Source organism: Palaemon carinicauda, chromosome 17, assembly GCF_036898095.1.
Source record: "Palaemon carinicauda isolate YSFRI2023 chromosome 17, ASM3689809v2, whole genome shotgun sequence".
NCBI classification, from domain to species: Eukaryota; Metazoa; Arthropoda; class Malacostraca; order Decapoda; family Palaemonidae; genus Palaemon; species Palaemon carinicauda.
In genome coordinates, this window is record NC_090741.1 from 79636455 (window position 1) to 79650604 (window position 14150).

The 14150-nt window shown below is 32.0% G+C and overlaps 1 protein-coding gene across 1 annotated transcript in view; it reads left to right on the top strand.

The window, feature by feature from the left end:
* The window catches only part of LOC137656428 (uncharacterized), a 37296-nt gene extending 23679 nt beyond the window's left edge, over positions 1 to 13617 (top strand). Inside the window, exon 2 of the mRNA XM_068390608.1 lies at positions 13256 to 13617. Coding sequence (XP_068246709.1) covers positions 13256 to 13617 — 362 coding nt within the window. The remainder of the gene's footprint in view (positions 1 to 13255) is intronic.
* The last annotated feature ends 533 nt before the right edge of the window (positions 13618 to 14150 follow it).

A 14150-nucleotide genomic window follows, 5' to 3' on the forward strand; every position in this document is an offset into this window, starting at 1 on the left:
CATCCTTCTAAAGCTCCTATTTAGCATCCCTGACCTTGCCTATTATAACACCGGGATATTCTCCAAGAACACATGATGTTCCATCTTCATAAAGCGAACTATATCAGTATAAATTCACCAAATAATTCTAGCCTCATTACCGCCATTTTCCCCAGCAGCCAACCCCAGTATCCCGAGGCTTTTGCCTTGCAAAGTTTCTCACAAAATGTAGCTGAAGTTAACGGGATTTCTCGAGTCTGGTTGCGACTTTAATGTCGCACTTGGACATTCCGAAGGAAATTAGTATAATTTGATGATTCTCTTGGTAATATTGAACTTTAGTTTCACTTTCCTTCCAGGCCGTGCAATAAACTTCTTGCTCCGTTCATCTCATGAATTTATTTTTTTATTCTTATAATATATATATATATATATATATATATATACAGTATATATATATATATATATGTATATATATATATATATATATATATATGTATATATATATATATATATATATATACTTATATATATATATATATATATATATATACATACATATATTTATATATATATATATATATATTATATATATTATAACAAACACCGCAACACTCAACTCTTAAACTATATACACATTATTTAAAAGTCTAGGTGACGTTTTTATTGCAAATTTACTTTAGAGATATACATTGGGTCTGTTTCTTCAATTGCTAAAAAGAATTCTAGTTCTTTGGTGGCCAATCTCTGCTGATAAAGTTTTATAATTCTTTCATTCTACAATTTTTATGTTAGTATTTTTCTCCTCTTTGATCTTCAACTGCTGACTGCTATCTATATATTTTTTGGATAAAAATAGGACCTGTTAAATTACTTATTACTGCTGTAGATATTATCTTTGGTGCCGTCGGTCAGTTAGGTTCTTTTATATGCTGCATAAGATTTAGGATTTATGCTAATTTTGACTATCCTTTATATTCAGATCTTCCCAGTCTGTACCGTCCTTTCAGCTGTCTTGATTTCTATGGATTCGCAAACTAATTTATCATTTTATCACTGACACCTTTCTTAAGATAAGTCAAAATTGCCATTTTTTTTTTCGAATGCACACTGCCTATAGATTATAAACCCAAGGAGAAATTCACTTTTCGATGGTAAAACTTTTGCTACGTTTTAGAATTTATTTTTAGTCAATTATGTATTATCAATAGTAACGATAGATGTCGTTATCTACAGGAGTTGGTATTTCCATGAAGTAAACTGAATTCAAAGCCCATATTCCTTGCAACATTTATTTCAAAAGCGAAAGTATGCAAGCCATCTGAACACTTTCTCTACTGTAGTGAACAACGCCTGAATTTTAGAGGGGCAGGTTCAACTTGGCTAACAATAGCACGCTCCTTTTGTCTTTGAAACCGAGAGATATGATTCGATTTCTATCGAGGCTCATCAACCGAAAGATAATACCAGCTTCTCTAGTTGGTAATATTGCTCGAGATAGTTGAGGACAATATTTACCTTATTTCCATTTAACCTCTGGAAATGGTAAGGTCTGGAATGAGGAAATCTAGAATGAAATGCCTGTCATGGGGGAATTTAGACCACTGAAATGGTGAAACAAAATTAGGAAAACTTTCCTTTTGCAGGTAAACGTCTCTGATAGGAGAAAGGTAAAGAGAATTCAAGGGAGTTTTTGTTGGATATAAACACAACAGTGTTCTAACCCCGAGAGAGAGAGAGAGAGAGAGAGAGAGAGAGAGAGAGAGAGAGAGAGAGAAACTATTTTTCATATTAGGTAGGTACAGTCCTATGTAATTTGCTCTTAGATTACACCTGTTTTGTTTCATAATGGGAAAATCATTAAATACAATATTATTATTAGGCTTGAATTTCTTTAATACTAAATTCTCAATACTAAGTGGAAGAATTAAATATAATCACATTCTAATTTTTGATCATAAATTTTCAATACTAAGTGGAAGATTTAAATATCATTACATTTAAACATATCTCAGTCATCTAAATTAATCTCTCCTAGAGCATAATTAAGAGCAGTAGTAACGTTTAAATAGATATGTCATAAATAATCTATGAAAAGAGATTTATGTCAACCTTTTCAACATAACATTCGCTGCTATTTCCACCGATTCAACTGCCTGATTGCGAAGATCATACCACAATATGGAATGATAGCTTGTCAAGTGTGCTGGGTACTAACATCATTGAAATGGACAGGGACTTACTTTACTTACTTACTTTGATGGCTGCTTTTCCGGTCCCATACAGCAGGAGAACCTTACTCACTACAGGACCTCCGCTGTCGTTTTACCTTGTTCGTTCAGAGTATTTATCATTTCAGATCACGTATTGTTTACAAGGATATTCTTCTGTTTTTTGGCGTAAATTTTATTTCTATATATTCAAAGCTTGTTACAATAATTCTTTTCAACGTTTGAGATTTGAGTAACTTTTATAAATAAAGAGACCGACACCCACACCAGACCTATCTTCTCTCGCTATGTGAAAGATATGACATACTTAGTAGCCATGATCAGTATTTTCCGTTAGTCTTTTCAATTCCAAGTCAAAAGCATCGCAGTCACTAGAATTTACTGTATGGTCACTTAGTCTGTTTAAATTTTTGCAGTTTATACACTTTGACACTTGCGAATTACACTCCCTGGTGGAATGTCTCTCTTAACATTTCCCGCAGACTTCATCTTCATTCTTAGACTCGCAATCTTTTTCAAAATGTCCATACCTCTGACAGTGGTAGCAGGTGATCACGTGGTACTTATCACCTGGGAGATAATATGTTGTTCCAAAATTCCTGCTGCAGTAGGGCGAAAATTAACTCGTGATATATATATATATATATATATATATATATATATATATATATATATATATATGTGTGTGTGTGTGTGTGTGTGTGTGTGTGTGTTTGTGTGTGTGTGTGTATATATAAGTATATATAAATCTAATTAAAACCCAAAACTTATATTCAGTAACGAAACCTGACATCCTCAACCATTTTACAAACCAGGTCGCAGTAGAATTAAATAAAACTTAAAAATTAATAATATACAACAAACCTAACAATAATTCTGAATAGTTGGCCTTTTGGAAAAAAGACTAGAAAATCTACAGATATTAGATAACATAGTGGCTTAAGGAGTCTTAGCTTTTATTATTATTGCTTCATATAGTTTATTTATTCATTCATTTCCTTTTCTAACTAGGCTATTTTTCCCTGTAGGAGAGCTTGGTCTCGGCTTCCAGCTCTTCCAATAATAATGCTAATTAGAAAAGCACTCTTGATACTGGAGACCTCTGCCACGGCAGCGTATTTCGGTTGACCGTTTTCTCAACCTACCTTTAATATGACATTTGACTTAAAGCTTTCAAAATTTAATCACTTCCATGTCTCAACCTTGCAATTAATCCCTGAAAGTTTCACAACTCTATGAGTAAAATTGTGGCCAGGAAGGTGTTCACAAACAAACAGACACACGCACATACAGGGGCGAAAACATAACTTCATCCCAACTTCGTAAGCGGAGGTAATAATAATAATAATAATAATAATAATAATAATAATAATAATAATAATAATAATAATAGTAATAATAATAATGATACACTTTTCTACGCAATAGATTCTTGTCGCAGTTGTCTACTCTAAAGCTCAGTAAATTGGTTGACAGCTGTACCCTCTCATCATAGAATTTGGTTTTAACATTAAAGTCAAATTTTTGTGAAGAATTGTGGTATCAAATCATGTAGTGGATATAATAAGACATTTTTGAGTCTTTACGGTATTTATTTCATATCTTTCATCATCTTCATGTAAGACTAATCTTTTAACAAATAGCACAATTCATTACGGTTATTGCGTGTATTTTGTTCGTTCATTTTTTCAGTGCTTGACTCCAGGAGGAATGAATTTGTATTCCTTCGTTATTAAAGTTCACTAGATCTATGATCACTTATACTTTCATCCCAGATTGTGATTCAATTCTCTCTTATTGTAATCAGGCAATAATATGTTATATTGCAGAGCGAGTGAGACTTGTAACATCATCTGTGTGTAACATAAATTCAGAGAGTGTGTAATTTATGAGGTCTGAATATCCTGAAAATATTGATCAATTTTATTTAGGCTTTAACTTTATATCAGGTCTGAGATAGATTTATTCCAGATCCTTAAGACTGAGGCAAGTTATGATACACTTTGAAAATTTATTTTTAGTTGAATTTTTTGGCTTTTGGATTTACCTTTTGACTTATGAAAAAGACGTGACAGACAATATACAGACGAGCAGAAGTTACATTTAGTTGATTGCATCATAATTCATTATTTATAATTTGTTTTGAATAGTTCATAGTTTAATATTAGGATTTTTACATTTCAACAAATGAATTCATCCTGGTGCTCTATAAATAAAATTATATAGAATTTATGATAATAATAATAATAATAATATTAATAATAATAATAATAATAATAATAATAATAATAATAATAATAATAATAATAATAATAATAATAATAAAGATGGTAATTATAATGCTGATGATAATGATAATTATGATGATAAATTGTAAATATCAGGCATCTTTTATCCTCTCTTATATAATTACCGTGAGCTACGCTCATATAACGGTTTAGCATACAATCTCTTTGTGCAATCTGCGTCCTGATTATTTTTAGCTGAACACTGATAAAACTTTTTTGCTCTCTTTCAGTTCCTGATCTTGGGCAGATCTGCTAATGATAAAGTCTGGTGAATACAGAATCGGACGAACATGGAATTATTTATAAGGTATCCATATTATTATTATTATTATTATTATTATTATTATTATTATTATTATTATTATTTTCTCTTATTTTAATCATTTTATTAATGTTATTGTTTTTTTGGTTGTTGTTGTTGTTGTTGTTGTTGTTGTTGTTGTTGTTATTATTAATAACAGCAGTTATTATTATTATTATTATTATTATTATTATTATTATTATTATTATTATTATTATTATTATGAGGTACGGTTTAGGAAACATTATCACCAGATGTTTCAGGCGTCAATGTCCATTTTGGTTGTAGTACCAGACCTAAACAACCAACAACCAGTTATTAAGATTTATTAAGCTTCTAATATGTGAAACCTCTATTAACTTCATGGTTTCCTTTTGATAAATATATACAGTTGAGGACAGAAATTCCTGGTCCTACGTCCTCTGAGGAAATACACCGTGTCACACCCTTACTCTGCGGTGATTAACCAAACAAGAATAAGGGTGTGACTGGGTGCACTTCCTCAGAGTGAGGGATGCCAGGAATTCCTGTATCCAACTGTACATGTAGAAATTGTCTAGCAGAAAAAGTAGAAATATTTTTCATTGGTATTATTTAACTCTCTTCGATGTTTTATTATTATTATTATTATTATTATTATTATTATTATTACTTGCTAAGCTACAACCCTAGTTGGAGAAGCAGGATGCTGTAAGCTCCGGGGCTCAAACAGGGAAAATAGCCCAGTGAGGAAAGGAAACAAGGAAAAATATATTTTAAGATTAACAACACTGAAATAAATATCTTCTATATAAACTATAAAAACATTAAAAAGAGAACAAGAGTATGAGAAATAAGATAGAATAGTGTGCCTAAGTGTACCTTCAAGCACGAGAACTCTAATCCAAGACAGTGAAAGACCATGGTACAGAGGCTATGGCACTACCCAAGACTAGAGAACAATAGTTTGATTTTGGAGTGTCCTTCTCCTAGAAGAGCTACAAAATAGTTGGTGCCTTCACTTAATCAATTTCTTCTCAAAAAATCAGTTATCAGTTAACTCCACTTTTTACAACAACGTTAGATATTTCCTTGCCACTACGGCCAATGTTTAGAATTTTAAATATATATATTTTTTTTATTTTCTGTTCTGGTCTTGTGAAAACTGTTTTCCAGCCTCGGTTTAGGTCTACCCCAGAATTCTTAAATTCTTATCATGCTTAGTCTAGAAAATTGTATTTTCTTGCTAAGTGTATTGAAAAAAAAAAAAATTACCACCTTTTATCTTCATTAAGAAAGGGATTTCCTGCTAGTCCACACAGTGCAACCAGTTATATGTTTTATCTATTTTGACAATGAATGAGAGAAATACTTCCAAAAATAGAAAACTTTCAAATGACCTCTAGATTTTCTTTTAAACGTAAGGACTGCCAGTTAAGCACGGTGACTTTGTTTGCTCCTGGAAGTTTGATTGATTAATAAATTGTATACATAATATAAAGGATAAAAAAAATACAGAAAAATATCTTTTGTAATTTCCATCTGGGTGATAAAATGCCCCACTAACCAAAAGGTCATTATTTTCATGTATTTCATAAATCTCATTTAGAAATTAATACATAATTCAGTAAGAACAATACAGAGGTATTTTGAGTAGGATTCAAATTTTGATATTTTGATGGATTCCCTGTTTCGGAACATTTCGAAATTGTGTACAGTATATAATAATAATCCATGTAGGATTTCCTCTCTCGATATATAACGATTAAAATACAGCAGAAAAATATCCTGTGTTGATTTTAAACTTGAATAACAGAGAGACAGATATATTCACTTTAAAGTTCATTACGAAAACATAATTTTCTCATTTCTGAAGTACGAAAAAATATTGCTTCGAAAGTAATCAAGTCAAAAGAAAAGCCAGTATCAATGGTAATGTTGATATAATATTCCAATAGAGTCTAATGTGGAGGCATGGCATTAATGTGTGTTTTTTAATATTTTTCTTTTTAAATGCATATATTAGATTTGTAATGGTGCAAGGTTGTTTATATGTTTTGCAATATAATTTTGGTATTTAGGATATTTCTATTTGTCTTAAGATGAATAAATTATCATTTTCTGTTAGATTTTTATTTTATTATTACTTTATGAAGTTACCTAAAACTGCCAATCCCAATTTCTCCATCAAAATTTACCTCGTGATTTACATGTCATATTTTAGTGGATAATGAAAAGAGGGAGAGAGAGAGAGAGAGAGAGAGAGAGAGAGAGAGAGAGAGAGAGAGAGAGAGAGAGAGAGAGAGAGAGAGAGAGAGAGAGAGAGAGAGAGAGAGAGAATTACATTCGACTTTTATCGAATTAAAACATACTTATGATTAAAACGTGCAGCTGTCGCACCAGTCAAAATAAAATGCACAATTGTATAAGATATTTTAATCACATTTGCCAGAACCATTCGTTCCCAATTACCACATGTGGTTGATTCGTTTTCCAATAGAAATATCCAAAATGTTGGATCTGAAACCACATGCGATGGAATGGATTTTCTTTCCTAGGTTGTTGTGTTAACATAACTCCTTGAGGCAAGATTGAGTTTTAATTCTTGAAGGAATCCAGACTTCCTCTTGTATTTCCCGAACAATGTCTTTTTCGAAGATTAAACATAAAATTTAAAATTTTAACAATTTCTATTGAATAACTAAAGAATTTCATAATGAAATTCTGCGAAACCATTAAGACCATTCAGATCCTTCAGAAATTGTTATGGCGAATGATGCCCAAGTAATTCTAATTTGAAACTTTAGGCCAAGCATTATTAAGGAAAGAAATGGCACTGAATTGCAGATTCCTGGTTGAACCTTAAGCCAGCGACGCCATTCAAGTCCCGGTTGATAATGTAAGGTAGGACCTACCCCGGTTGAGGAAACGTGTCTTAGTAAAGTGGTCTGGTGTAATAAATTTCCCAAGTAATATTTGTTAAGTTTTATTGTAATTCATAATTCCGAAATAGATATCCTTTGAGTATTGGTGACTAAACAAACATTTTAATTTTAGCATAAGCTATGTTGGTAACATATAGGAGGGCCTTCTCCATCATGAGGCTCAATACTACACAGTATTCTAGAAATTTTATTCCAGATGTGACTAAGTTGCGCAATGATCTTCCTAATCGGGTAGTTGAATCACTAGAACTTCAAAAGTTTAAAGTTGCAGCAAATGTATTTTATGTTGAACAGGCTATAAATCTATTTTTACTGTTTTTAGAATGATTTTTTGTTAATTTATTCTCATCATTTATTTATTTCCTTATTTCCTTTCCTCACTGGCCTATGTTTCCCATTTGGAGCCCTTGGGCTTATAGCATCTGGCTTTTCCAACAAGTGTTGTAGCATGGCTAGTAATAATAATGATAATAATTGTTAAATGCACTATGTAGGAATAAAGAAAACTTTTTAAATTATCGTGATCTAACAGATTCACATTTCGATTGTTTTATTTGTAGCAGGGAAAATTAAATTGATCGATTGACAGCTCCTTAACAATTCCTATTCATTTTTGCAAAGTGTGTAGAAGAATGGCGAATCTTGCAGTAATAACGTTGACAGAAAAATGGGATTTTAGTATTACGCTTAAATGATAAGAGTAGTAGGAGAAAAAAGATCACAATAACAGGCTTTTCATGGCTTGTAACAAAGTAGAATTTTATAGTGACAGTAATGGAAGGTGACTGCATGAATTTATTGCTATGTCAGTAGGGAAATTTATTATTATAAACTGGCTTGATGAAAGTCATATCACTAACATAAAGATATAAATTATTTACTATGATTAAAACTTTTACATTTATCATTTCTGCTGCTTTACATTGTTTACTTAGGATCTTAGCTTTTGAAATAATCACGTTTACTGTTGTTGTTTGCCTTTACAGTTTCATTATTCTTTCGGTAATTTCGGTAGCTGCCTTGGGATCCATTTTATCTTCCATAAGTTTATGTCACTCTGTATAATGACTCATTTCGAGTTAATTCTTAATAAACTGAAGGTTTCATTTATCAAATGAAGTATGAAATGGTAAAATAATACATAATTTTTTGGTTGATGGAGAGACAGATAGACAGACATACCAACAAGGAGAGAAAGGAGATTAAATGTGGTAAAACTGTGCTAAGTAATGTCAAATTTAGTTATTAACAACTAAACTCAGCTGAGGAGCTTTTGAAAAACGTTTTGAAAACGTGGTGAGGCATAAGCGTAATGTTGCTCCCATTTCAGGTAATAACTCTCCAAATTATGAATGACAATTTTGAACTATTTTGCGGGAGATGGTAGTTTCTATTCCTCACTGTCTTCTGTTTTTCAGTTTGTGTTCCGCTTAACAATTCTTTTTTTTCATTCCTCAGTTATGACTATCCCCTCTTATTCCCCCTATTAATCAATCCAGATTTTTCATTTTATTCATCCAACATTCAAGGCCCAACTAATGTTATCATTCATTTATAAACTTTTGTCTTGTCTAAAAATAATTTTCTTATTACAATTTGGGTACTCATTAATGAATTTTTATCCAGTAGCAGCCTCTATCCTTAATTTAATCTAACCTAACATAGCCAGACCTACTGTAATATAGCCTAACTTAATCATATCAAGGAAGACTAATATAAGGTTAACCATATGAACTGCGATTTATTCATGAAGGGATTTGAAGCTAGATATAACATTTTCATATCGTAGCTTTTTGGCAAAATTGTAGTTATATTGAGAAACATTTCCCCAACATTACCTAAATTACAAAAATAAAACAGATGTGAAGGCTACCATAAAGAGTAAAGTTTGCATTTGAAAAAATTCATAACTGTAAAGTACTACAATCGCTCACAAATTAACATTATCATATTATAGAATTTATAATTAGAAAACACCAAATTAGATTATAATCTCATCTACTTAACCTTTGATATTCTGAGGCAGCCATCCAGATTAAACCTTTTTATTCATAACGAATTTTTAACCGTATGATTCCACATTCAATCATGAACTAACTCTAAATTTAGTTATTCCTACCAATTTCAGACACCAATCTTCTTTTTAGCTTTGCACATTAAAGTATTTGAGTGATAGGTAGTAGGTTGGCCAGGGCACCAGCCACCCGTCGAGATACTACCGCTAGAGAGTTATGGGGTCCTTTGACTGGCCAGACAGTACTACATTGGACCCTTTTCTATGGTTAAGGTTCACTTTCCCTTTGCCTATTCTTTACATCTTCTCCTCTGTCCTCATACACCTGACAACGCTAAGATTACCAAACAATTCTTCTTCACCTAAGTGGTTATTTACTGCACTGTAATTGTTCAGTGGCTACTTTCCTCTTGGTAAGGGGTAGAAGAGACTCTTTAGCTATGGTAAGCAGCTCATCTAGGAGATGAAAACTCCAAAATCAAACCATTGTTCTTTAGTCTTGGGTAGTGCGATAGCCTCTGTACCATGGTCTTCCGCTGTCTTGGGTTACAGTTCTCTTACTTTAGTGTACACTCGGGCCCACTATTCTATCTTTTTTTTTCTTCCTCTTGTTTTGTTTAAGTTTTTCTAGTTTATGTGGGAAATATTTATTTTAATGTTGTTACTGGTCTTAAAATATAATATTTTCCCTTGTTTCTTTTCCTCACTAGACAATTTTCCCTGTAGGGGCCCCTGGGCTTATAGCATCTTGCTTTCCCAACTAGTGTTGCAACTTAGGAAATAATAATAATAATAATAATAATAATAATAATAATAATAATAATAATAATAATAATAATAATAATAATAATAATGAAGCTGATTTCTATCCAGACGTAATTCAATTGCTGCTAATCTTAATTACACTTCCGTAACTAATCAGACCCAAAAAGTTTTAGTCGGAATTCGCTATTTGTTTGTTCGTCTCCTAAAGAGGAGAATAGATATTCAGTAAAATATACACTGAAGTCACCTGTAACAGAACAATGTAGTCCGTACCAATTAACATTTTTGTTTTGTTTTAATCTCATATTAGATATTAATATCTAAATATCAGAAGTTATTTTCAAGACTTCTATGATGTATAAAATGTAATATCATATGTTAAATATATTGAATTTGTCATATTATGATGGCATTGAAAAAACTATAAAATAATTTAATCTCAACAGCTTTGGGATTTCAAAATTACTAGAACATTTTTGTCTCCGAAAGAGCCTGAATCCTATTTGGAATATGTGTCCCAAAATCTACTTGTGAAGGTAAATGAAAGATTTAATCCCTTTTTATTTACATTATTTCATAAGTAGATTAGAGAACATAAATTCTTGAACTCGTGAGCCCACACAAGTGTTAACAAATGAATAACCAGGTGACCCAATTGTTCAGTGAACTAAATTATTATGCATTTGAGTTATAGTGGTTTGTTCTGTAGCTGTAACATTTACCTCTCTCTCTCTCTCTCTCTCTCTCCTCTCCTCTCTCCTCTCTCTCTCTCTCTCTCTCTCTCTCTCCTCTCTTCTCTCTCTCTCTCTCTCTCTCTCTCTCTCTCTCTCTCTCTCTCTCTCTCTCTCTCTCTCTCTCTCTCTCTCTTTAGAAATATGTTTTGCACTTTTTGCTAAATAATAATCAATCACCTCATTCTCGTAAGTTACTTCCATAAGAGTTGATAATCTTCGTGTGATGTATTAAAACGTTCAAATTTTGTTACACTTGAAGAAAAACCGTAACTTTAATCGGAAATTCTCCGTGAAAATATACGGTTCTCAGCCGCTTTTCAGTAAAATATATGCGACCGTAATTTTTACCCTACCTTTTCAATAATTTCACGGGTTAGTGACCACAATATCACTCTTTAACATTAATACATCCGTTTTAAAACGGTAAATGTCTGACCAAATTTATTCCAGGATTTTTACCGTAGTTTTTTTCGGGCAAATTTTAACAGTGTATGTATTATTTTTATAGATAAGCTCAACATTTTCTTTTTCTCAATATAGATGATTTTTTGTGGTAGGATGAGAGGGGGGGGGGGGGGTTGGATTCAAGAAGGTCATACCCCTCCGGTCGAATAATAGATATATGTATAGATTATTCAATATATAACCATGTAAATTAATTAGATATTTCGTAGTCTTGTGTTAACATCGCAGAGAGAAGTAAAGTTACAAATTCGGTATAATTGACGTTGCTTAAGTGAATGGATTATTGATGGTTGAGGCAGGTCCATTGCATCGATTGCTCCTTGGTTTTCAATTATTCTATATGTGGGGAAGAACTGAATAAGATAATTTTAGTTATTTTTTATATTTTTTCTTCAAGGAAGTGTTCACATCCTGTGTTGCAGAATATATTCTTTCAATGGAATTAACAGAAAAAGAAGCTTCTGAAATGCAGTCAATATTACATATTGAATATTAAATTGTTTTTGAGTCTCGCCCAATAAATGATAAAATAAATTTCTGGAGAACTCAGAAGTCTTTGTTGATATCAAATGAACTGAACATTTTCTCATCGTTTCTTCACAGTCGGGAGTATGAAAACTTTACCATATCCGCCAAATCACCTCAAGGTAAAGCTTTTTTCCCTCCCGCTCGAAAAAAGAAAAACAAAATGAAATATTAATAACGCAAAAGAAAGGATTATTTCCTGAGAAGTAAATGGAGTATATCTGTTAGGACGGAGTCTTTGGTGTTTCTCTTCAGCGAGAATAGAATAAAGCTTGCAGGACTTTCAGGCAGCTTTATATTTACATGTCCTTAGGTCTGCTACTCGGATTGCAAGTGTGAAAACAAAAGCATTTCGCCAATGGGCTTTGCTGGGGATTGTGGCACAAGCTTCCGTTTTATGAAGCTAGAAAAATCTCCCTTTGGTACGATTTGAGTATTATTTATTTATGTACATATTTTTTTTATTATTATCTTATTTCGGAATTAACTGTGTCAATTGTGATATTTCACCTCAAGCCAAAAAAAAAAAGAAAAAAAAAAACATGACTGACTGTATATTTAACGATAGGATTAACTTGTCTCAAGGGAAAGTATTACTTCATTATAGCATGTAAGATAGAAATATAACTGAATTTACATTTCTATCTTGCATGCTATAATTGCAATTGAAAGTTTAGAGAGTACTATATGAGAGATTGAGAGAGATTGTAAAGATTGGGAAACAGCAGTAAGGATTCATGAGGGAAAGAGAGACTGTAGATGCTATCTTAATAGTAAAGAAGTTACAAGAAAAGAGACTAGAGGGAAACCAGACATTCTTTTGTACGTTTGTAGATTTGGAGAAGGTATATGATAGAATATAAAGAAAAGTGAGGTTTTGGTGCTAGAGGAAGAGGAAATTCTGGGAGAAGTAGGTTAGAATGATTGTGATGATAGGACAAAGTAACAACTGTTAGAGAAACAGAAACCTTCGAATTAATGTTGGATTACACCAGGAGTTACCTTTAAGCCTATTTTTATTTGTGCTAGTCTTGGATGTGTTAAGTGAAGAGATCGGAAATGTTGAGTTGTGGGAGTTGCTATATGCTGATGATTTGGCAATGACTGTTGAAAACGAGGAAGAATTACAGAGCAGGATTATGGAGTGGATAAAGTCTTTGGAAAGGGGTAGCTTGAGGGTAAATATGGATAAGACTGAAACTATGGTGAACAGTAATGAAGGTAGGGACTTGCATGAAAGTAGAGATGCAGTTATAAAACAGGTAGAGCTATTCAGATATCAGGGATCTACTATAAATCAGGAGGGAGGATGTGAGGTTGAAGTTGAGAATAGGATAAAAGCAGCTTGGGGAAAGTTGCAAGAGGTACCAGAGTGGCATGTGATAACATAATGCCAATCTAGCTAAAAGTCAATATATATATATATATATATATATATATATATATATATATATATATATATATATATATATATATGTATGTATATATACACACATATATATATATATATATATATATATATATATATATATATATATATATATATATATATATATATATATATCACAAGCACACGTGATTTTAATCAATGTAAATATCACCCACGAAAGGCATTTAATATCGAGTTCTATCTTGCGAATATATATTCACTTGGAATTCATTTTATGGTAACAGCTTCTGGCCGGGTAGAGATTCGAACCCCCACCTGTGGGCCGGAAACCATGCCGGCACGACTCTACCGACTGAGCTATCAAGAGTGATTTGGGACGGAAACCATGCCAGCACGATTCAAGCGACTGAGCTATGAATTCCAAGTGAATATATATTCCCAAGATAGAATTCGGTATTAAATGCCTTTCCTGGGTGATATTTTCACACACACATAAATATATATATATATATATATATATATATATATATATAT